Raw genomic sequence first — 27,107 nt, 5'->3', positions numbered from 1 at the left:
AGAGCTGGAGATTTTAATTTGAAACGATGGCCCGCCCGGTAAATATTTGATGTCTGCTTGCGCCCGTTCTGGCGCTACTATTAAATTCCATTTTCAAATGTTGCCCAATAACGCGATTTTCGAGTTTTCGTTGCCGCTTTTAAATCTTGTGCACTTGTGCCCTCTCCCACTCCCGGTTTTTTTTTTTATTCAACTCCACGGAATACGTACACGAGTGCGAGTAATGAGTGCGCGAGTTAATGGCCGGAATTTTCCCATTTATATTTCCATTAGGTCACCCGAAAAATATCAGAGTCCCGTGCTCCCCCGGCGGAAAATCAATGGAAACTAAATTACGTCCAAAAAAATGCCACAGTAAACTGTAAATGATAAACAATAAGAAAATACAACTTGGCAAGGCATCAGCTATTTTTAAGTACAATTTTTTTAACTCTAATTAGATATTCAGTGACTCTTTACATAAACTTGCTTTTTAAAAAGCGATGAAAACGATGGTGACTTTTTAATGAATAAAATGCCTTCAGCAAATGTTACTCTCCAATATATGAAATTAAATGAACAAATATATTTTTATTAATTAACTCTAGTTTTAATTACTGAAGTAGATTTTTCAACAATTCCAGAAGTCTTTCTGAAAGACACGTTTCCAACATTTAAGAAGAGAATTTTCACAATATGATAAAAAAATACTCTACAAAATAATAAGAATTAAATTTAAATCGATTAAATCATTACATAAACATTTTGACAAAAACGTTGAAGTTTTGATAAACTATAAAACGAAATAAAGTCATATAAGATCGATAAAATTCGATGAAATCTATAGAAGAATTTGAGTGAAAATCTGTATAAACAGTTCGGTGAAATTTGACGTAATAATTGAAAACTAGATTTTATATAAACTTGAAATTTGGAAGAGATGAAGAACGTAGTAACATTAACCCTTATTTAATATACAAAAACATATATACAATTAGGTATAAAATCTATTGTTATTCAATTACATTACTACTATTTATTAATCAAATATAGCAAAACTTGATGGAATGAATTTCCTAAATTACTTAGATTGAAAGTTAATGAAAATATTGATAACAACTTGCTTTCTAAAAAGGGATGAAAAGGGTGGTGACTTAAGTTTTTAATGAATAAAATACCTCCAGTATATGTTACTCTCCAGTGTATGAAATTAAATGAAAAAATATATTTTTATAAACTAAAATCTAGTTTTAATTACTGAAGTAGACATTTCGACAATTGCAGAAGTCTTTTTGAAAGACTCGTTTCCAACATTTAGGAAGAGAATTTTCACAATATGATAAGAAAAATTAAAAAAAAAATATACTACAAAATTATAAGAATTTAAATCGATTAAATCATTACTAAAGATTTTGGCAAAAAACGTTAAAGTTTTGATAAACTATAAAACGAAATAAAGTGATCCAAGGTCGATAAAATTCGATGAAATCTATAGAAGAATTTGGGTGAAAAGCTGTATAAGCAGTTCGGTGAAATTTGACGTAATTATTAAAAACTAAACTTTATATAAACTTGAAATTTGGAAGAGATGAAGATCGTAGTAACATTAACATTAATATACAAAAACATATATACAATTAGGGAAAAAATCTATCGTTATTCAATTACATTACTACTATTTATTAATCAAATATAGCCAAACTTGATAGAATGAATTTCCTAAATTACTTTGAAAGTTAATGAAAATATTGATAACATTCAACATTATTTATAGAATCATTTGTCCCATTGTACAACAGAATATTTCACAATACAAAATTCTAAACAATGAAGTCACAACCATAAATGTTTACTGCTATTATTGGCCCAGTTAATTACATTACTCCTTACTAATGTGTTTAAAATTTATTTATATTTGAAATCCTCTTAAAGACCTAACAAAATTACCTATTAATACTCAATAAATTTGAATCTTTAGAACTATATGTTTAATTTTAATTGAAATTTTGCTATCGTTAAAATATTTGTTATAATTTAAAAAATATATAAAGAAAGGTTGGCCCATGATAACTAATTTGTTAAAATGGCCACGAATAAAATATCTTATGTAAAAGAAACAGAAAAATTAAAAATGCCAGACTTAGACTTAGAAATCCCCGTCAATAACAATTTCTTAACTCATTCCAAAGATAACACATTGATATTCTAAGTTACTTTACCCTCCTCAAAATTTGTGATATTCGAAGAATTATTTATTATACAGGGCAAGAAAATAATTTAATAATAATAATAATAATAATGATTCCAATTATCTAGCATACATTGGTGGTTATTTGAGTCTATAGGATAACTTTGGTGCCTCATAAAATTGAAAATTGGCGTCAGTTGACCATGGAAAAGATGAAATGTCTAAAGTGATTTGGGTGGAAAGAAATCATCACAATGACTTCTATTTTTATGTAAAATTCCAGTTATCTACCATACTTTGGTGTTCATTTGTGTTTATAGGATAAATTCGTATGAAAAAGTGCCTAAAATGATTTGGGTGGAACCAAGAAACCATGACAATGATTTCTATTTTTATGTCGTAAACCTCGAAGATATTAATAGGAACAAGTTACGTTAGAACATATTCTGATCTAAATTCAACAATAATACGGCATTTTGATGATACACTAATTCCATCTTTCAGCATATTTCCTGTTCAGCTGGAAGAAAACGACAAATAAAGTTGATTTAACAATTCTTTAAAGTATTAATCAGAACTGAACGAACTCGTAAGAGATCTGAACCTCTGAAAGAAGCCTGCTGAATTACTTGCATCCAGATTGAATGAAGATATGTTATTAATATTACATTTTACCGAATAAGAGATGAGGATTTGTTACTATTGACCAAAGTATTCAAGTCAATCCCATGACAGAAGGTTGTATAAAAGAAAAATTAGTGTGAAAAGTATTAATTAAGGTAATTTTCTAGGTAATTTTGTCAGGCACTTAGAGCCAACAAATAGTAATAACAAAGAAGCATATAACTTAAATAAATGATAACTAGAACTCATCTCACAAACTAGGTTTAGAAATGTGATAGATGTAGGAACAATTAAATTAAAAAATCTTGTCTTTTTAATTAAAAAATAATAAAAGTATTACATATTTTACAGTATTAAAAGATGGAATAAATGGTAAAAAATCTTGAGGAGGAAGTTGCTACAAACATATATTTAAAACTGCTTTGAACATAAAATAATGATTTTTGCTTGTTTGTTGTTACACAACCGTTTGCTAAATACTATAGTGGCAAAAATATTACGTGAAAATTTTCTATTGCCCCCGATCACGTGACGACGGAATTAATCAAACGTACCATTTACTAATGGTTACAAATTAGAGTGGAAACGTCAACACGACGAACCATCGATGTAAACAGAACGACCGGAACAGACGTGGAGCACGCAACGCGAAATCGTTTGTGGAGAAATGAAGAGATGTGGAGTGGTGAAAAAGTCGGGTAGGTATGTAGGTCAAACGTAAAGATTATCCGGCGCTATTTTTCAAACTCTTTTGTGGCTTTGTCGTCGTTTTCTCCCGCCGAACCGAGCTGAAATGTCACACATTGTTGTCTTGTTTAGGTTTCCCTTTAAGACCGGCTCCTTCTCTCTCTAAGACATAAAGCACGTGTGTTTTTCTTTACGTGGATGTAACCACCGTATGGAGTATTCCTTTACTATCCTCTCCGGAAATATGAAAATCGTTTCATGTTTTATTGGTCGCAGGTTTTATGGATTTCTATCGGATTTTTTTTTGTAAATGTACCTTCAGATAACATCAAAAAACTTGACTTCACAGCTGGAAGAAAATCATGTTTCCTCGTTACTCCCAAATCAATAGTATCGCAGTTTCGGATATAAATCCCGTTGCAGCACTAAATCATTGCGGAATTATCGTAACTATTATTATTTACTCCCGACGGATCGATACGTGTCACGTGATAAGTGATCGTGCCAATATCTCCCACTTTAATTGTACCCAAGATATCATCAATTCTAAACCCAATCAGTTTATCCACGTCAATGACAAGCCGCAGACTATAATTTAAATATATTTCACTTCGAATACAAAACTGTACATTTTTATCAACTCCGGGGGTTGAAACGGGGGAACGTCACATGCAGCCGGGTCTGGCGGGCACGATGGGGGAGTTTTCGGCGACGATGCGACGATGTAGATGTCTTTCGGGGGGACGCGTTACGCGACCAAACTCGCCCGACGACAGATGTTCAAGACCGTTCGTTTCGTTATCCCTCCAGACTTTCGGGACGTGATCGGAAAGATTTCACGAGACGTTGCAACATCCTTGCAAAAATCTAATTGATGTTTTTTTACCAAATCCTCCCGGTTTGTGTTAATTTGCATCGTTCGAGGCCGGATTGATTTGTGGCCGGAATAAATTAGCGACTTGATTGGCGCCTTCGTCTCCGAAGAAGCAATTAATCCAGAAATAGGAACGGAACTGCGATCGGGCGTTGACAATGCAAATACTTTTACATCTCAAGGCGGGATTTATCGGATTTTGTGCATCGGGGGCCGGATTCTATTGGGTTAATTAACGTCGTTTCAAAGTGGAGCATAAATTTGTTTAAAATTGAAGTGGCGGTAACAGGTTTATTTAAAAATCATTGAAACATATACAACGTGTTAATAAAGTTTCCGGATTTCACAAGAAATCTTCTCCTACAACATTGTATCGTGTTAATGTAAAAGCAAAAATGTTTATGAGGCGGTAAAATACAAGTCGAGGAGACATAAGAAACCACCCTCTCGCACAATAAAAGAGGGAAAACATACGTTGTTATTTTTACGATGTCGGATTAGTATCACTTTTCCTGGTTCCACTACATTTTGCACGGGACGTCGTATTCCCGTTCGTTTCTGATATTTTCATATTTACAAAGGGATTACCGACGTATTTTTTGCTTTTATTTTTGGTCGCAGTATTTTTAAACGTGAATTACAATATTATAAAACATTTTTCTTATTACACTAAAAATATATAAAATACAATTGTATTTTTACGTTTATAGTCCATTTGTGGTTTCTGGAGGACCATAAAAGATATTCATTTGAAATTTCAATAAAGTTTATACCTTTTCAAATATTTCTAAAAATTTGGGACACAAATGTAACATTGTAAATTAATTAATTAAATTCTAAGTAAAAGAGTCAATAATTTTCCAATAATTATAAAAACTTTATATTAATAGGTCAAATGATAAATGATATATTTGAATATATATATTATAATTTATATCTTGAAAAGAATTCGAGGATTTTTCTTTAATTTTTCAAATATTACAATGAGAAAATCTCGATGAAAGTTAATTCAAAATACTAATAATATTATTATTTCTAGAGGGAAATCCCGTATATTCTTTATTAAATGGGAAATTAATTAATATCTGTATTTATTATAATAAATTACTTATTTATTGTAATAAATACAGATATTAATTACTATTTAAACATAATAAATTATAAAAAATGTATTAACATTTAATCTAATATATTTTGTTCTTTTCTCTAGGTAATATTTGAAAATTTTGAAAAAATTATTATTGGCTATAAAAATATACAAAATATTCCTTTTAATATAAAAAATATTAACATTTAAATTAGGTTATTTTGTTCTTGTTTTTTTTTTATTTTATTTATTTATGTTGAGGAAACTTTTTTGTTAGGTATATATTAATTTAATTTATTAATAAGCTAAAATTTTTAAATTGAAAATTAAAAACATAAGACTATTAAATTTATTTTGTTTTTTTTTTTCTTCAATATTTTTGAGTATTTTTGCTATATTATTAGTACATTGATTGTTTCTTATTTTAAATATTTAAAATACATATTTTAAATAAGAAATATTAAGAATTTTGACAATTCACCTTAATCTTTTTAAGTTTAAAAAACTTTTTTGTTAAAGACCAATTTAAATTATTAATAGGCTAATTTAATATTGAATTTATTTATTTATTTTTGATTCTTGATCTTGATTCTTTTACACAATTTTTTTATTTGGCTATAAAAATATACAGAATGTTCCTTTTAATTTAAAAAAATTATTAACTTTTAAATTAGTCTATTTTATTCCTGTTTTTCTTATTTGAACTAATTTTTTAAGTTGTATATCAATTTAAATTATTTTAATTAATAAATTGATGAAAATTAAAAATATATTAGACATTATTATTTATTTGTTTTTTTTTTCCATATTTTTGAGTATTTTTTCTATATTATTAATACATTGATTTTTTCTTATTTTGAATATTATGAATTTCTTTTTTATATTAAAACAGACAAATGTCAAAAATTTGTTTGTTTTTGACAATTCGAGTAATCTTTTTAAGTATAAAAAAGTTCTTAGTTAAGTACATATTATTTTATATTATTAATAGGCTAATTTAAAATAATTTAATTTATAAATTGATGAAAATTAAAAACTTATTAGAACAATTTATTTGTTTATTATTTTTTTCATATTTTTCAGTACTTTTTTCTAAAAAAATAATGATTTTGTAAAAGTAGAATGTCTCCCTTTAAACAAAAAAATTATTAACATTTAATTAAGCCTATTTTGTTCCTATTTTTGAAAAATTTTAACGAAAAACTAATAAAATATTTGAAATTTTTAGAATAATAGTTACAATCTAACTTTAAACATTGGGAAACGTGAAACTCCTTGTATATGTTAGGATTTAAAATTAAAATAAGATACATAAAGGTTCCTTCATAACTGCATCAAACAATATTTATTTAATTTACTATTTTATACCATTTTTACGTCTCATTTTGACTTCCAATAAAGTTGGAACAAAAAAAGACAACTATAATAAAATTATCGGTGAACACACAGGTGTAATCAGTTGCTTTGACATCGTAAAATTCGTAAATTTTATGTCCGAACACAAATGATTACAGGCGGCTTCATGCGAATTCAATTTGCCTTCGTACTCGTAAATTGACATTATAATAAAATATTTTATTATAGCAATTCGCCAATTTTATTTCAATCCGAACGAAAATACGAAATTCTATTACGTTTTTGTTTTACATCCGGATGAAATGTTATTTTTTAGTGCTGCGAAATATTATTCAATGTGTAAGCGCCAATTATTCGTTTCAATTGTTACAATTCTCATGTTCGGCGTTAAATAGTTGTCGAAATGTTAATCTAATTAATTAAAACTTTGCACAATTTAATGATAAATCATTATACAAATATTAACAAACTGATAATTGATTTTGCGATTTGCAGCAATCTCCGTAATCCATCGCAAAATTTATCAGAATAATTATTTTCAACCCCGGTGAATGAAAAATTCATCTGCACAAGCAGGCAAAGTAAACACATGTTTTAGAACGTGCACTAAGGAAAGCCTCCGTTTTTTCCCCCGAGTCAGTGCATCGATCATGTTTTTCGACAATGACTGAACCTTTTTCTCGGCGCGAGGCATTAAAGGTTTTACCATAATGGAAAAACATAACTCAAACAAATTATGTTTCGCCGTATAAAACTCTAGGAAAATAATGCGGGAAACGTTGAGTAAATAGAGATTCTTAAATTGTTCGCAAGTTCTTTCCTGGTTATTCGACTAGAAATACCTCGGGGAAACTTCTTAATTTATGCGTCGGCCAAAAGTTTGCCTCAATACGCACAGGAATTTTCTCCAATCAATTAATCTCATAAATTGTGGACGGAAAGGATTTAAAACTTTCGTCGTAGTGTGCGACGGAACTAAATGTGATGTTTTATTTAAAAGTTAATTGTTGTGTGAAAATTTTAAGTCATCCGGGAGTATGTTGAATAATGAATCAGTTCTAGTAGTCGTGCACGTGAACATTAAAATTGTAGGGCGAAGTGAGACGGGATGGATTTGTTGAACAGACCAGGAACATTGTTTGGCCATTTGCCCGAATATTATTTATCGGCGTGTTCCCGTGCTTCGTCCCCCGGGGGAACTGGATCCATTTCCAGGCACAACGATCATTTTTCATTCTCCTTCATTCCGGAGTATCGTTGTAGGAAACGTTCCCACTTCAACTATACTAAGTCTTGATTACGATGGAGTGTTACTCAATTTGGCGGAATGTTTTCAAAGGAAGAATGATAAGATGTTTGTAGTGTTGTAGTGTAATGAAACCACCATTACGAGGGTGAGGTAGATTTCAAGATTCACAATTAAAACACATAACACGGTCCTTGACAGTTGTCAATGTCATTTTTAAAATAATTTTTGTACGCAATGTCTCGCCATTATTCGTGTAATCAATACAACGGCGCGTTCGAACCGAAAATCCTTTTAAACTATGAGGTGCCGAAATTCTACGTAGACAAACCTTTATCTCCGAGAGGTCCGACCAAATTTATAGCCAACGAAAAGGGATACATCATTCCAGGCTATCCCAGAGCCAAAGAAATGCGTGCCATGTGCTTTGAAGCTTGGGACTTCCCCAAAAAGATAACCAGGTACGTTTAACCCATTCGAAATTAAAACGTTAATAAATTGTTTTAGGGAGACGGCGAATCAACTGAATGGTTTGGCGTATCTGAAAGATTTGAAATTGAGGGCGTTGAAACCTAGGCCGACTCATAGACCGTCACCAAAGCTTCAACGTAAGAAATCTGAAGAAAGTGACGTTACTCCAGAAGTTGAGGTAGAAGAGGAGGAACTGGAGAAGAAGGAGATCGTATTTTGTCCTATACATTTTATTAAAGTTAATCAAGAAAAAGAGAAACAAGATGATGAGGCCGTTCAGAAAGCTGAAAACGAAGATGAGAAACGTTGTAAATGTATCAAAAAGCCTGACAATAATTAATAAATTAATAATTCGACACTTTATATTTAAGTAAAATTATGCGTATTAAAGTGTAAAATAAAAATATTAACGTGGCATGCTTCAGTATCGATTGAAATAAAGTTACAAAATCATTTTTTATATTTTTCATATTTTATGTAAAGCAGGCGTATTATGTGTTCCTCGATATGTAGATTTAACCAAAATCATAATATTGCCCCTACATGAAGGCGTCTTTTTTATTGGAACGTCACTGGAGCTCTACCCGAACAAATAAAAAAAACTGGCATTATAAAAATACGAAACGTGGACAAGAAAAATATTAATTCTTCAAGAATGTTTACATTGCCGAGCTCATGTTAAAAATCAATCTTCGCTTTACAATGTGGGTTTATGAAAGATCCATTCAACTGCAGATTGAATTTATGATGTGAACGTTTACTTCTTTCCTCTATACATTGTGTAAAATGAATTTAAATTATTATAAATCGCATATTCCCAAAGTTTAATTTTATAAGTTAATATATGGCTAACTCATTTTAAAACAAGTTTAATATAATGTACCTGAAACCTGACATGGCAAAAGATAATTTAAATATATAATTTTAAAAATCTTCGACAAAATTTTATCACAATTTAAGAATATTTCACAAAATATTTTATATAATTTAATTGTTTTTTTTTAAATTTTAATAAAAAATAAACCTATTATTAATATGTTTTAAAACAGTTGATTATAATTTAAGAATACTTTCATAGAAGATTTTACTATTCTTAAGAAATAGTACAAAATTTGATATTTTAAGAGTTGATATTCATTTTACTAATTATAACTTATAACTCCATTCTTAAAAATATGTAATTATTACAATTGTAAAAGAATTTTTATTCTAAAACTACTTTAAAATCCTCATTAAATTTTATAAACTTTGTTTCAGAATTTTTCTAATGTGTCAGCTTAATTCGACATAATTGAAAATATTATATATATCAAGCTAATTTTATAAATATTTTAAAATTTCTTTCAATTGTTTAAGAACTTTAACAAATAATGATTATTTATCTTAAAAAATTGTTTAAAACGATTATACAATTTTAAAAGAATTGATCACAGTTTAAGAATATTTTCTTTGGGAATGAATCTGTTTTGTGTAAGAATTTTTACTAAAATTAATTTAATTTTTATTCATAACATAGTTGAAGATAATTAAATTTTAAAAATCTACTTCAGAACAAGCTAATTTATTATAATTTAAGAATATTTAACAATGCCTTTGTATTGTTTGAAAACTTTAACAAAAAACGAATATTTACAATATTATAAATCATGTTTTAAGAATGTTTTCGTTGAAATTCATCTATTTTGTGCAAGAATTTTTCATAAATATGTACAAAATTTATTATGAAGAATTTGTCTTAATTTAAGTACTTTAAAATTAATTGAAATCCTGAAAAGTGTAAAAAAAATTATTATTTTAAAAGAATATAATAATAGAACTACTTTAATACATATAATCTTTCTCATTGAGAAACTTTCTTAAGGAATCAATTGTATAAAATTTATTATTTAAAAAGAAATTTCAACTTAAAGCTATTTTAATTTAAAGTTTTTTATTTAATTTTAGACTTATTTGAATCAATTAAAAACCCAAAAAAATATCCAAATTTCTGGACAAATCAATTTTACCACAAATAAAATTTGAGATTACTTTGGTAGAGTATTTTAACATTTATTTGTTTAATTTAAGAACTCTAAATTAAAAATAATCCCATTGTTAAGTATTTATTGGAAAACTTACTATTTTAAAAGAATTGTTTAAAAAAAGTAAAGGAATCGTCGATAGCGTTGTCGAGAGTGGAATATTTGCGGAATGTGATGTTTCGGACGTGGCCTGGAAATAAGGGAGAGAAGGCGGGAAAAAAGTCATTGCCGCGACAGGATTTAGACGTTCCAGGGGAAATAAGACTACGAACCGGGAACCACTGACATTTATTACACTATTTCCACTCACGTCTGTCCTTTTCAAGAAAATGGAACGACAAAAAACTTCATCACTTAATTTTTCCTCAAAAAAACACATGGTTAAATTTAACATCAGCCACAAAATTATAAGTTAAGTTTCGTGGATGAAGAGGGGAATTAGGGAAGACGATTTCGAGAAGTGTGAGCGACTAAAACTACCATAAACTATTCGACGGCTGTTTTAATATGCAGGGGTTAAAACCACCCCCGAATTAGACGACGGGGAATCGGATGACACTTCTCTTGAGGACGGAAAGATCGTGTGTCGTTCAATAAATTTCACCCTGCGTGTTAAATACCAAAAGGCCATTGTGTGAACTTTGGACATTTCCAAATTCCGCTAATACGCTTTATAACCATCGATTGTGACAAAGAAAAGGGGGTAGTTTTTAACTTGGAAAAAATCCTCTGGGAGCGGTTTGAGGCGATAAATTGGTAGGGCTTGCGCGGTTGCCAACCGAGCCATATCGTATTTTACAACGGTTTAACGCCACACCACAATTATTGTTTCGTCTAATTAATTAAACGTGCCAAAGCCAAACCCAAACCCAACAACCGGGTTCTTCCCACCCACCCATGAACGTAACCCCCAAAACCCGATAAATTATCAATTCAAAACCTCCCTACGAAAACAAATCATCATTTCCCAATGTTTCACTCGTCGTTAAATCCCGAATTATGGCCTGTCATGTTTATAATTTGCAATAATCATTACTGCATGTCTAAAAATTAACCAACGATTTGTTAAAATGTGGAATATGCATGAGTACATATCACACATACTATATTTTTATAGACTTATTCTGTATTGTATCAACTGATTTTATTTTTTATGGAACTGATTTCAATTATAAAATTATTACACGAATATTTTTCAACCGAAAAAAAAAATCCGGGCGACCTGTACGCGGATAAAGATAAATAAATTAATGTTTTTTATTCACGTCAGTGGAAAATGTAAAACTTTTTATTTAATAATAATTTATTTATAAAATTTATTTCCCAAAATATATGATTTGATTAAGAGTATGTCAAATGGCAAATAGCATTTTATTTTTGTTTTCTAGAATGGGATTTTGGAACACCCTGCATATTTTTACGTTTTTAAATTAGGTATTAAATTCAGACTAAAATGGCTTTACCTTAAGTACCATAAATAAAATAAATTCTCCAATTATTCGTTTATTTTTTGAACATTTCTCAAATTTATCATAAATCCCTACGTTATTGTTTTATGATATTAAATTATATGAATTTTTTAAAATTTATTTTTTTATTTTTTCTACAAATTACTTATGTCTTACACCAAATTAAGAGATTAAAACAAATCAAAAAATCTTTATATTGATGTAACTATTCTCTATACCTATACTCTATTCAAACTAGTTATGGGTAACAAATTTTTTTCGTGGCAAGCACATGAAGGCAAATTTTTTTAATATTTGTATAAAAATATTAATAGAATATTTTTAGTAATTTAAATATGACCCTTCATTTCAGTTATTTCATTCTCTAACTTATGTGAATACATTATAGAATCAATGAAAACTTGGAATAGACTACTAAATGTAAGTAAATATACTGGAACCAGTTCTTGGTTGTTCTTCACTTGCTCTACCAACAGTTTCAAATTTCTAAAGCTCGTCATTCTTCACTAAGAGCATTACAAAGCTCCTCTCAATTTTAAGACTGATGGTTTCAAGTGTAATTGATTATTTTTATGTCAGAAACGTATAAAGTAAATTATTTAATTTAGGAAATTCAAATTATCCACTTCAAAAGCCTCACAGCGTATTTTATGTCCAGAATGTCCAGTCAATTTGAAATGTAATAGGCCAACGTAACAAATTGACATTAGGGTAGGTAAAGTAGAAATCTGAAACCGTGTTTTCGACACATAATATATTCTCCCGGGCTTCCTTTTGTTTTCCTTCCACCCATTTGCCCCAAGTTTGTTTTTGATTAATAGATGTGTACTTAACGAGATACATTCGAAAACGAAGTGCAAAAAACTGGGACCTGATCAAACACAAAGAGTGCACGTCCATTTACATTCCAGATTATAAAACACGTGGGGGGCGCGGGACGAAGGAGGAACGTGGGGATGATGGTCGGAGCGGCGCTTTCGACACGTAATAAATTAAAACACATAGGTACATGGTGAGGTGGAGGAACGAGGGGATGCCCGTGCTTCGTCCGGGCACGAAATTTAATTATGACCGGGCGGACGTACTACGCAAAGGTGAAATAAGTAAATAAGAAAGCGCGCCCGACAACGTTTTAATAGAATTTTAGAAATTAAATTAAATTTTCGGGCCCGCAGAACAAATTTAACAAATTTGAAAATTTTCCTCGAGGTTTAGCCGCGTAGCCGCGGCGCTGTTTATTGTGCGCTTGGTTTTAAGTTTTGGGTTATTAGGATGGGGTCTCCCCGGGGTGGAAAGGGGGGAACATTTTAAACTCGACGAAATTCATCGCAGAAATAAAAGGGAGGTGTTGAAACATGTATGATTGGATCAATGCAACTATAACGAGGTTACTGGCTGAAAGTTTCGTCAGCTAGATAGTGAACGATTAGTTGGAAAGTGTTGCAGAGGCAGAAGAGACCAGAGAGTGAAGCGGACCGACTCAAGTTCGTAACTTTATTTTCCTGGTGCTCGAGTCTCGAGGATTAAGTGACTAGCAACTTAGAAATTAACGCCGCTTTTGGGTTTCTTGTCCATAATTTATTTCCAGGCAAACTAATTCCGACGAACACTCACTCCAACAGCTACTAAACGCCGCAAACATCCGCCAAAAACACTTCTTCAACTCATATGTTAAACTCTGAATTTTAAACTTCAACTGGAAACTAATTCCTCTAATTTTATTCAATTTATTAATAAAACTTTGAAGATGCGGAACTTTCGAAACATTTATACGACGCCGGGAACGAAATTAATCAGAATTTAAAACTTGAAAGCCTTCATAATTGCACCGGGTTTATTTTTCGTGTGGCACTAAAACCGTACCGATCCGAACGTTGAAACTTACGGCGCAAAACAAACAACGTTCACGTGATTAAATTTCCCTAATTGAATATAAAATTCCGGCTGCATCTGAGAAAAGTTTTCCGGTTGGCGACTTGTAACATTAATCATGGAATAAAAATTTTCGAAGTTGTAACGCAGACAAACAAAGTTTCAATGTTTATTTGAAGCACTTTAAAAGTTCTTCGATGAAATTCAGCGTTTCACGTGTAATTTGCGAGGAGTAATTTGTCAGTCCGTATTAAATTAAATAAAAGTAAAGCGATCTCGAGACAATCGAGGGAATTAAACACACTTGAACTTGGGACGGAGGAGTTTCTTAAAATTCTTAGCTGGCGCTTTTTATCGTCCATTGTGGAGATTCCGTTTTAATTCGTTGGATCCACTATTCCTTAATTGTTTGCACTCTTGAGCGCGGGAAGGAAATTTAATTAGATCCCGTGCAAATAAACATTTGTCCGATCGACTTAAATGTAATTAAATTTCCTCCACTCCACCATCCTGAATGGTAATTTATTAACGGCACCTATTGTTTAAATTTGTCAATTTTTTCGAAACGAAACAGTAGGTGAGGGGGATGGAAATTCGTGTGTGTGACAGAGGATGATTTACGTCCCCAATTTGGCTCCGACGACGAAAAACTTTCTCCAGAGTCGATTTATTTATAAAAATTTTCAAAAAACCTTCACAACAAAACGAGTGTCAATTCATAATATTTTTCATTCATGACGGATACAAATGCTTAAAGGGAACATTTTGTGCTTTTAGAACATAATTTAAATCTTCTTTTAAATAGGATCTTGAAACAGTAATTATTTTTCCCGTCCCACTAATGACTGTGGAAGTTAATTAAAAAACACAAATCGCGTTGGGTTCAGCCTTTCACCGCAAAAAAAAAGATTTAACGAACACTCGCAGACCAATTAGGGTTGGTTGGGTGAAACAAAAACGTAGAAATAACAAAAAAAAAAACAAACCAAAACCGTGGTCTGGAAATCTGAAAATCCGCGAACGAAACACACACTCGCACACCCCAGAGTTAATGTTATGTTAAGGTCCGGGACACAAAAAGAAACGAAACACGGACGTCGGAGGGCCCCGCCATTAAGTTAACGCGGCGAGAGAGAAAAGGGTAAATCGCTGGAAACGGTGCAACTCTTGAAGTTAACGGGATTAGTTGCAGGACCGAGCTTATTTCAATTAGTTGCCGGGGCGAAATTTATCGGTTCGAGGATCGGTCGGTTTAATTAAATCGAAAGAACGTTTCGGCGGTGAAAGTTGCCGAATTGGATAAATAAATTTACTTGTCTGGCACACAAAGACTTCGCACGCCCTTTTTTCGACGATTTCCCGATCGACAATTTGACGACTAATTGATTAATTTAATGTCGTCGCTAACTAAGTTTAATGCCCGGAATTTCGTTACCTAAACACGTAATATAAAATGTTTAAAGTTCTTTCTTAACATTTTCACTTAATTTAATTAATGATTAATTAATAAAATTAATAATAACAATAGAAATGTGAATAAAATAAATTATTTTTTTTATATTTTTAACTCACATTTAATCATTTTTTAGTGTATTTATAAAATACATCTCTTAATTAATTGTGTTATAAATTTTTATTTTTAAATTCCCCCAACTCAAAAAAAGAATTAAAATTCTTTAAAAATTTTTATACTTTCATATTAAAATATAAAATAAATTCTTGATCATTGAAATCAATGAAATGAAAAAATATTTATACAATATTCTTATTGGGAAAATATATAGAAAATTTATGATTATTTGCTTTAGTTTATATAATAAATTATGTAAAAAATATTGTAATTTAAAATAAAACTCAAAAATATTAGTTTTGAATATAATATTGAATTACTCAACAATTTTTTATAATTATTTATTTTATATTAGAGTATTTTTCATATTGAAGTATTAAAAAGTAGGTTTTTGATTAATTTGAAATCAATGAAATTAAAAAATATATACATATATCTATAAGTATTTGCTGTAGACTTGTTATTAAATTATTCATTCATTAAATATTTTATTCAACAATTTGTTGTAATTTTTATTTATTTTCTATTATGATATTTATTCTTTAAATTCAATAACATAAAAAACAATAAAACCTAATTAATTGTAATAAAAATTTATTTCTATAATTCCCATAAAATAAATAAAGATTTTAATTTGTTTCTCTGTTTCAAATATATAATACATACATATTAACAGATTAAAAAAATATTAGGAATAATATTTATACAATATTTGTATATTGTGTGTATTTTATTTACACACTTCAGTATTGTTAAAATATTTTTAATTAAAAAATAAACAAATAATAATAATAGTAAGTATATCATATAAGTTTTTAGGAAAAACATTAATTAAATAAAATAAAGATAAATTTTGAACAAACAAATTTTGAACAAGAAAACATAATATTTCCATACTAAAATCAAAATATTTTCATATATATTCATATATGAATATAGAAATTAAAATATAAAAAGAATATTTGTAAATTATTTTTACGTTAATTAAAAACTACATTCCACAAAATGTATAATTTTTAATCCAACAAAGAATGTAAAATACACAAAGGATTTAAAACATTTAATTTTAACGTACAATTTTTAAAATTAATTAATTTAAAATATTAGTTAAAAGTTGTGTTGTAATTTTTACAATTTTACATCAGAGAAGGTAATATTTTAGTAAAACTAAGTTGTATATAATATATGTCCTTCAATTTCATAACATATATCTGAATTTTACACATTTCGTCTTTTAATATAAAAGAGTTTTATTAAAATATAATAATATTAATTGATAAAAGATTAAATAGTCAATTACACATTTTTTTAAAAATATATGTTGTTTAATTATTTTATTATTTACAATAACTTTTCATATTAAAAGCTTTTAGGAAAAACAATAAATAAAAATTAATTTTAAATAATTTTGAAAAAAAAAATTTTAATATTTCAATATGGTTTATTTCCTATTTTATTTTGTATATTATCGAAAAATTTGATACTCGCCTTAAATTTTTTTTAAAGCGTAATTTTTTATTATACTATTTTAAATACTTTAAATTTAAAAAAAAAAAACTCCTAAAATGGTTTTTATTTAGTCATTTTTTTCATCTTTAAATTTTAATCAGTATAAGAAATTATCTAAAAATTTAAACTCACAAAAAAGTGTAATAAAATTTTACTCTAGAAACGTTCTTTTTAACGTTCACGTTGAAAAATCAGGCAGCATTAGAAACAATTAGTGATTGCCGGTTTTTGAAGCGTTCTAGCATTAATGGTGGCCATTAATTCTCGCGGACAGAGAGTGAAAATGGGGGTGCTGTTTGTGCGGGATAGGAAAAGGGCGTTTTCCATAGTAGAATTAGTCCGCCTTTTAACGCCCAACATTAAGAATACCGGAGTGAGAACGCCGGAAAATTGTGACGGCGAAGATTTAATTTAACCGAATGTATATTCCCGGCGGAGCGTCGCCGACGTCTGCACGAACCGTCGCCGGGTCCGGTCTGGAAATTCCTACGCGACGGCTCAATGTCGATAATTAAGGGGCCGGAGAGGATGAATTAAACAGAAGTACGGAAATTCCTTCGCCGTATCTGGCGGCGAATATGAATTGAAAAATGAACGGGGGAATGATATTTCGAGGCGGCTCACGACCGTGGTTGAACGATGATTTCAAAGCTTTGATTAAAACCGTGTTCATTGCCTAAGCCAAACATGAGAGCACGAACGAACGAACCTTTTTGCAAAACACAAAACGGTAAATCGCCTTCGTTTTACCCATTTCCATTTCACTACTTATTCCTTTGCGCTTTTGTGTTCGCCGTTCGGAACACGTTGATTTGTGCGACACCGGCCTACATTGTTTTATTGAACGTTTGCTCCTGCTGATTGAATTATGCGCGATCGCATCGGAAATCAAAGAGAGTGAAAGAAAACAGGTGAAGGTTGATCACGTGGCCTTTCGCTAATAAGTGAAGAGCTCGAAACTGTCGGACTGTTGGAATTTAATCAAACGGCGCAGAGAGAATTGTAAAATAGCAAACTTGATCCGAGTCTGCAATTTGCAGCCTGATTTATTCCGGAATTAAAGATTAAAGGAAGCCTGGGCAAATTTGCGAATTCCCGCCTCTTCAATCCACTAAAATGTATATTCTGCTAATCGCACCAGAAAATGCACCTAAACCACCATCGAAGTAATTGTGTTTTCTGCCCCTCTGATTGTATAGGATGCCCAAGAAGGGTTGGTTTTAGCTGACCCCTGTGTTTTCAAACAAATTAGAGAAATACCATCTTACAAATTTTCAAACTGTCCTTAATCAAGTACTCCTCTGGTTAAAATATAACATTATTTGTGTTAAATTTTGAGATAATTAATAATTGGCAATAGATATATTGTCAAGGTTGTCCTGAAACCTGCAGCAAGGAAGGAAGGAAGGTATGTCCTGCAAGTAACGTAGTCGTTAAGCTGCAATTAATCAACCATTAGAATTCATGTAATGAATTTGGTCAACATTTATCACCTGGGTTCCCCAGTGAGGGTAACAGAATTAGATGTTTGGCAATTACCAATTCAATCTTTGATTGTAATTCAAATAACTTTTTAATGATACTATTCTTACACGAACCGAATAATGGGTTTATTAGAGCAATTCTTGCCAGTCTGTACAATCGGTTGAAGTTGGTAAATCTGGTAGATCAGTTTATAAAAGAAGTCTTCATTCAGGAAGGATTTTGATTACCGTAGGGTGAACTGCGCTTAAAAATTTACATTTACCAAGAGGTCAAAAGTGGAATTTCAATTCTTACTGCTTGCATATTGACTAAGGTTGTGAACTTATTCAATAACAAGATTCTTTAGTCAATAGAAAAGTGTTCAGCTTCTTCACGTCTAGAAATGCCCATCTAAAAGCTAAAATCAACCAGTTTGGAACAACCATGTATGGTTAAGGAAGAGTAAATAAAAGAGACAGAAAACTCGATTTGGCTTGTTATAAAATGACACACGTACGAAATGCGAGCTGTATTTAAAAGTTTGCTCGTTCCTTAAACTTCTTTGAGTCCTGTAAGTTAAACCGAAGTTGGTCGGATCGTGGGAGGCGGTGGGATCCATTGTCGAATCCCCAATTTATTTTACTGGCTGAAAAAAGCCCAGTTATTTGTGTCTCCCCTTTAGGAGCCGAACTGAATTCAACCGAAACATTATCGGGTTATCATCGATTCCCTCGTTGTAGATTTTAAGTGTGTACCGAGATAATAAAATATGAATCATAACAAAGACCCGTGTTTTCTTCGCTGCACTTTGAATTTTTCTAAATAATAAACTGATTATCCTTCAGACAAAAGACGAAAAGAAAGAGAAATACAGTTTCTATAGGTCGAGGCACGTAACGAAATCCGATACGGTCCCCGAATAAGAAAAAAAAACGAGGGAAAAATTCGCGAACAAAGCGGCAACAGCCCATTAAAGAATGTAAAATTTTGAGCGCACGAAGGAACGAGATCTCGTTTCATCTTAATTATGTCGAACAGATACACACAAAGGATACGAAAACGAACGAATTATATTTAAGACTGATTGCTTTTATCGATTCGTTACTCTTATCTTTTTTCTTATTTATGATCAACGAGTCCTTTCTTTCGGTTGTTCATTCATAATTTTAAATATTTACCATTTTATTAATGCAATGTTAATGATTGGACTTCTGCGGTAATCAGGGAGACAATAATGACAAAAATCATCTACAGAAAACAATTTGTGTATTAAAAATCAAAACTTTAATCAAGAGGGAAATAATTATAGTTATTACAGTTATCAACTTTTTTATTTAATAAATAAATTCATATTTAAACGTGCATAATTTTTAGCACATTAAACAATTTATAGTTACAAAAGCAATGTGGTTTTTCTCCATTAGTCCTCCAATAGAATTTTAAAAGGTCTTTAATGTAGTTAAGTCTGAAACCGCAACTTAATGCACTGATATAAAGTGCATGAAAAGCTCAAGCAACTTATTTAATATTTTTAGGTGCATAAAAATTAAAACCCAGTAATAGAATTTTAAACTAATTATTTCAATGTTCAAAGAGCTGGGTATGCCTTTTTGTATCGAATTCATATTTAAACATGTTTAAATTTAAACATATTGAACGATTTATACATTTGTAGAATAGAAAAGATTATTTTAATGAAAAATATACAAGAAAATTCTGACGATTTATTTGATATTTTCAAGTGCATAATAAATAAAATTCAATAAATTTTGTTGACTAATAAAACATTTAATGATCAATTTATTACGTTTAATTTTTATTTAAAGAAACAATGGATTTCAATTCAAACAGCAAATTACAGTTTATTATTGAATTGTGGTTAGTATCCATTAATTTCTCATTCGAATTTTAAAAGGACTTTGATGTAGTTAACTCATCTCAGTAACTTAACCCAGTTTTCAAATACGTTTCAGTAAAAAATGCAGGAAAGCACGGGCAATTTATTTGATATTTTCAGGTGCCTAATAATTAAAATCAAATATAGAATTTTCAGTTAAATATTTTGATTTTGAATGATCAAAGTATGTTTTTCATATTCAATTCATGAATTTTTATTTATAAAATGTTTATATTTACACATTGAACGATCTATAAGTTCCTATAATAGATTAGAAATATCATGATACACTGAATATAAGGTAGGATATTGCGCATGGTGGGCGGTGCTTATTTTAGCGCGAATACGTCACGCGTAGAGTAGGTTTTGAACTGAACAATATGATTTTGACCTATAATCTGCGAATTACTATGCCCTTTGGCAATTTTGTTTCAATAAGCATTATTAAAAGTAAATAGTTGAATATACATGTTAGCTTACGTCTTCACCTTCACCGATGGACCAATGCGACGTGCTCACATCTATTTAGACTAGTTTTGTTTTATAAACAAATCTGAAGTATTTGTTTACATTTAATAATCGGGGCAGTTCTTAAAAAAGAACCAGGCAGTCAAGCTTTAGATGTAGAGGGTTAAAGTACGTTTGTTGTAATAAAGCGTATTATTGTGAATTTAGTGTTTTAATCAAACTAAAAAGACAGATTAACAGTCGCTAATCTATCATACATATACTTATTTAACATATGTACGGTATTCTTTTCGGCGTTTTGTTTCTGTGTGTATTGTTTTTTACATAATTTCTGGATTAAATTTGTGTATTAAAGTGATAAAAATGCGGTGTGCTGTTGTAGGATGTAATTCTGACAACCAGTCTAAACGTAGTCCTATCGGAAACGTTAGATTTTTTAGATTTCCTAAAGACAATAATCTATGCAAAACGTGGTTACATCTCACAAAGAGAAAAGACAAAGTAAACACAAAAAACGCTGTAATGTGTTCCAAACATTTCTGTGAAACTGATTACAAAGTTATCTTAAAACATATCCTTCTGGGTTACACTCCTAAAAATTTTCGCGCACTGAAAGATGATGCTGTTCCTACGCAAAATTTACCCCAATCAGTTGTACAATCACCTTCAACTTCTGGAGCTGGAAAAAGAAGAAAAGTTGCGTACAAAAAAGAGAAACAGCACGTTTTATAAAGAACATGCTTGAGGCTGAAAACACGTAAGTTTTTGAAATATCAAATTGTGGTGGTGTGTTGCTTTGATTGTATGAGACTAGCTTATCTTTTTGCTTAACAGGGTTGGGGAAAGGGCAGCTCAGCCTGTAGTTAGTAATGATTGTAAGGTGGAGGAAAATTTAGATAATAATATGGTAGTGGAATCAAATATTACTTTGGAAAAGGGTAATGGTTTTTCTATAAATCATTTATCATATCATTTGCTTATGTGTTAAAAATTTTAGTGTTCAAACAAACGAAACATGGAAAAACTTAGATGACCTCGCACTTGAAAATGAACAACTTAAAAAACAACTTGCTGCAATTAAACGGGTTTTTAGTGAAAATGACGCTTTACAAAATTTGGCAGGGTTTGTTTGTTACAAGCTAAAAGATTCCACCTTACAAAGTCCAAGTCAATCATGGTCATGGATTGATCACCTCACTGAGGGTGGTTTATCAAAACCATCGTTAAGTTTTATGTCTCAAGTTGAAGAATTAAACAAAGTGTTTCTCGAAGTTAATGGTGAACTCATAGTAACCGAAAAACAGAATTTTATCCATGATCTTTTAATGAAAAGTAGTAAAATTGATTGTCCCATACAAGCAAAACAGCTTTTTTTTAGAACTAGAATGTTCTTCAGAATTAAGGAACTCAACAGGGCTTTAAGAGACAAATCAATCGGCAAAAGAAAATGGAAAAAAATTGTTTCGTAGATTCAAGTGTTAGGTTTTTATGTTTTTTGTTCTATGTTTACCTGTCAAAATGTATTAATAAAAATTTATATTTAAAACCATGGTTGGTTATCCTTATAAACTTTAATATTGTAATAAACTTTTAAGTAAAAATTTTTTTACGGCAACAGTAATGCATCTTATAGCACAGTTACGCAAAATTTTTTTATCTTTAATTTATAAAATATGGCATAACAAGCATTTTTTATATTAGATTTTTTTGTAAACTATGAAAATAAACACATTTCTGAGAATATTCGTATAAAATTCATATCTCCGTAATGCAAGTTACTCTACGCGTGACGTCATGCGCGCGGCCGACCTAAAATTGAACACGGGAGTATCCGGCACTGAGAAATATGATTTTTATTCATCAGTTGCTGAATGAGACATTTACATGAAAGTGCAAATGATTTATTCAGGTGCATAATAAATAAAATCCAGTAAAATAGTTTTCACCTGAATAATTGGAATTTGGATAATCCACATTTTTTAATTTTAAATCATATAATCTTATTTTAAAAAAGTATAGAATTCAGTTCATTCAGCGATTTACAGTTCCTTACAGGAGAATAGAGACGTGGTTTTTGTCCATTAGTTTCCCATTCGAATTTTAAAAGGTCTTTAATGTTAACTCTAAACAGTACCTTAATGCAGTTTTCGAACACATTTCAGTGTAAAGTGCATGAGAGCACAGGCGATTTATTTCATATTTTCAGGTGCATAATAATTAAAATCAAATTGTAGAATCTTTTAAACATTTTGACTTTGAATGATCTAGGCAAGTTTTTTCTATTTAATTTATGAATTTGTATTTAAAAATGTAGATTCAACACAGAAAATGCTCTGTAGTTTTGTATAATAGAATAGAATTATTATATATTATTCATCACTTGCTGAATAAGACATTTACATGAATTACTGTTGATATATTTAATACTTTCAGGTGTATAATAAGCAAAATCCAGTAAAATAGTTTTCAACTGAATTATTGGAATTTATATAATTCTCTAATGTAGTCAACACTAAACAGTAACTTAACTCTGTTGTCAAACACATTTCAGTGTAAAGTGCATAACAGGAGGCAATTAATTTGATCTTTTCAGGTGAATGATAATTAAAATCCAATAACAGAATTTCCAACTAAATATTTTAATTTTGACTGACTAGTTTTATAAAATAGGTTTGAAATACGATTTCTAATAATTGATTTCTGAATCAGACATTTATACGAAAGTGTAGACGATTTATTTAAGGTGGATAATACATAAAATATGATAAAATAATTTTCAGCTGAATGATTGAAATTCGAATGACCCACATTTTTTAGTTTTATTTCATAAAATCGTATTTAGAATATTATAGATTTCGGTTCAATAAACGATTTACAATTTTTTACAATAGAATAGAACTGCGGTTTTGTCCATTAGTTTCCCATTCAAATTTTAAAAGGTCCTTAATCTGGTTAATTCTGAAACAGTAACTTAACGCAATTTTCGCTTTAGTATAAAGTGCACAAAAGCACAGGCATATGTTTCAGCACATTGAAAGAACTATCTTTTACAATTCAAAAAGGTTTTATTAGATTCTCGATAGAAAATTTATACAAAGGTACAGAATATAGGATATTATCAATCATCATTATGTACAATTTTGAGTAAATGTACAATTTTTAGTAAAGTAATTTCATAAAAACTCATTTAAAGAAGTATAAATTTTAGTATACTTAGTGATTTACATTTTTTACAGTACGAATTTTTCTCCATTAGATCCCCAATCCAATTTTAAAAGGTCCTTGATGTAGCTAACTTTATAATAGAAATTTTACGTAAATTTGTAACATTTTGTAGTGTACTATATAAGTGCATCAGCACATAATAATTAATCTAACAAATGGGTTTTTAAATAAATATTTCGGAATTAATTCATAAATTCAGGTTTCAGAATTTTGTTTTTCATATTATAAAGGAAATATAGTTTTTATTCATTAGTTTTCCAATGCGAAAGCACCATATTTATTCCATATTGATAATTAAAATTCAGTAAGAGTTTTCAGTCACGTAACTAAATTTTGAATTATCGACAATTTTTAAAATTTAATTCATGCAAACTCGTTTAAAGGTAAAGATTTCAGTTCATTAAACGATTTATTCAATGTGGTTTTTGTTCTTTAGATTACTATTCTAATACTATTGTTTTAAAACGTTAGATAACTCAATTTTTAAGCAAGTTTTAGTGACTATGAGTGCATAGAAAATTTATTAGATATTTTAATAATTGAAATTCAATAAATAAGTATTTAAAAATATGTGAAGTTTTTCTCCATTGTTTTCCATTCTAAAATGTCCTTAATACAGTTAATTCTGAAAATCTGGTCGACAGTTTCAGCTCCATAATAATTAATTTGGGTTAAAAAACTTTTCAACTATATTTAAAAATGCTCAAATTTCAGTACATTAAATAATATAAAGGAATGTGTTTTAATTGAATGGTTTTATAATTGTATTTGCACAAAATTACGGTTTAGTTATTTGATATTTTCAGTTGAATAATAATTAAACTCCAATAAAAGTCTTTTCAGCAAAATAATTAAATTTTGAATGAAACAACTCACATTAATAATTAATTTATTAGGGAATTTAATAATAATTCATCAACAATACAATGAGGTTAAAACATTTTACAAATTCAAGTCAGATAATCATTAATTATTTAATTATCTTCGGAACAAAAACGTAAAAACGAACGATTGTTCTAAATGGGGAAAAAAGTACGTGATTTCGAACGAACCTCGTCGGTGGTAGTTATTCATTATTTTTCGAGGCTTGTCACGAAGAATTGGAGGACACTCGTTAATTGCGTGCCTGTTAATTAACGGAAAAAAACTGATACAAAAAGCATTTAATGAACGACACAAAACAATTTCGAGCATGTTGTTCAGTGGATACATGTTTTGTTCAGCATTTTTTCCATACAAAATATTGTACATGGCAAAAATCAATGCTGCATATTAATTGTTGTTAATATTGTGTCACGTCCCGGGCAACTCGTAACAAAGTGAGACAAAGTAAAAGTTGTGTTACGTATCCGTAATCTATCTGAGGGCGGATTACCTAGAGTTTGTGATCCGTCGTCCCGCGATAAAACTTATTTGTGCCTCGACTCCGACAAACTTACCAAACTTCTTATTAACTTACTACAAAGTTATCATATTTACCCACTTCCCCAGCTCGTGTGATTCGTCGATGTTATAAAGAATTTGCGAACGATAAAACGATCAAGTTTCCACCCAAAACAAGACATAAACTAATTAATTTATTTAACATTCGCGGGATAAAGTTTGCACAGGAAACTGACTTGTTCCTTTTTGCAATCCTATTTTAAAGTAAAACGTGTGAATGTAAGTTTGCGCGAGCATAAATTTTCCACTTTTCCACTTCTCGAACAGATAAAGACAAAGATAAAGATAAGGAGAAAATGCTCGGATGTATAACCGTTTTTAAGGAACGACCAGAGACAGACAATGGGAAAGTCAGAATATCCAGGCCAAAGTCATTCGTCTTGGTTATTTAAATCCCCTTCTCATTCTGTACAATATATAAATGATCCGCGTATAACCGGAAACCGACAGGAACCGGTTGAGATATTCTCGCTAGAGTTGACACGGATGCGAACCGACCAAACTATCTGGAAATGTTTTAACTTTCTGATTGCCAATAGGAACACGATCCGTATAAATATCTTCCCTGTCATGGATCCAATTGCCGTTGCTTCTTAAAGTACAAATCGAAATAACTTAACTGATGCGAAAACGTGGGGGAACAAATCCGTAAATATGGCTGAATTGGGGATTAATTTCGGGGGCTTAAGCCCCGACAACAATTACACGGTATCGAAATCTCGAATCGTTTTCAATTAGGGAAATACTTTCGTTTTCGGTAACCCAAAAAAAAAACAGAGTACAGATTCTATTTTGTGCTTTTTCAATCGCCGATCCCTTTTACAAATTAGCTGTCGTTCACTTTGATGATTTTGAGGACAACACGTTGTTTAACGCCCCTATGGTTTTTGTTAAGTTATTTTGGATTAAAGGCACCGATCATTAAATCTAATGAACTGTTAAATAAGAGACAAATTGTAATTTATCACGTTGTGACAGAACGAGGGAGCGAGTTTATAAAAGGGTTTCGCAAAGGTATTCCGAACGTTAGGAAAATATGATAATGGACAGACAGAAAAGGTAAAGGACGAAGGAACGGCGAATCGTATATCTCTTCAGGCCGGAGAAATATTGTATTCAAACATGCGATAAGAAGTTAAAATTGATTTATGAAAGTTATGATTTATAGTGTTTGGCTTTCGGGCCGCGCTCCAACTTTTTATCTGATTAAATATACATCAAATCCTCAAAATTGAATTAAGCCAAATCCAGATCAAAAGGTGGATCGGAGAAAAAACGTCGGCTTTGCTTTTTCAACTGGTCCAATCACAGCGATTTGCCCCAATAAAATGTAAAGAGTTAATTCAAAGGATTCGCAAAGGGACGGAGGAGGATAAACATGACGTGTTATGTACACAGAACAGGATGGGGTGGGCTTACTTTAAATTTGTCGCTCGGTACAAATGAAAACTCACGGGACGACATATTTCAGCGTGCCTCGCAAAATAAACGGCGCAAGAAACCCTCCGTTGCTTTTATACGGGAACTACAAATACATTAACTAGTTTATGCACTCGAACAAATTTATATGCTTACTTTGCGCTCGTGTTTGTTTTTATTTAGCGTTACTAAAACGAATACGGACGGAGTTGTTGTATGATTTGAGGGACGGTGCGCC

General features: G+C 30.4%; 2 protein-coding genes across 2 annotated transcripts in view; both read left to right on the top strand.

The window, feature by feature from the left end:
* The first annotated feature begins 1,473 nt into the window (after positions 1 to 1,473).
* LOC109602506 (uncharacterized) overlaps positions 1,474 to 27,107 on the top strand; it is a 181,663-nt gene continuing 156,029 nt past the window's right edge. Inside the window, exon 1 of the mRNA XM_049969513.1 lies at positions 1,474 to 1,484. The gene's annotated coding sequence lies outside the window, so the exon portion shown is untranslated. The remainder of the gene's footprint in view (positions 1,485 to 27,107) is intronic.
* LOC109604037 (protein Flattop homolog) lies at positions 8,121 to 8,972 on the top strand. The gene is made up of 2 exons (XM_020020566.2): positions 8,121 to 8,502; positions 8,549 to 8,972. The coding sequence occupies exons 1-2, from the start codon at positions 8,279 to 8,281 to the stop codon at positions 8,850 to 8,852; spliced, it is 528 nt and encodes a 175-aa protein (XP_019876125.1). The 5' UTR covers positions 8,121 to 8,278; the 3' UTR covers positions 8,853 to 8,972.

This window comes from Aethina tumida, chromosome 7 (assembly GCF_024364675.1).
Source record: "Aethina tumida isolate Nest 87 chromosome 7, icAetTumi1.1, whole genome shotgun sequence".
In the NCBI taxonomy this organism is placed as follows: domain Eukaryota; kingdom Metazoa; phylum Arthropoda; class Insecta; order Coleoptera; family Nitidulidae; genus Aethina; species Aethina tumida.
Note: the sequence above shows the minus strand (reverse complement) of the source record. Positions and strands in the feature narration are given on the sequence as shown.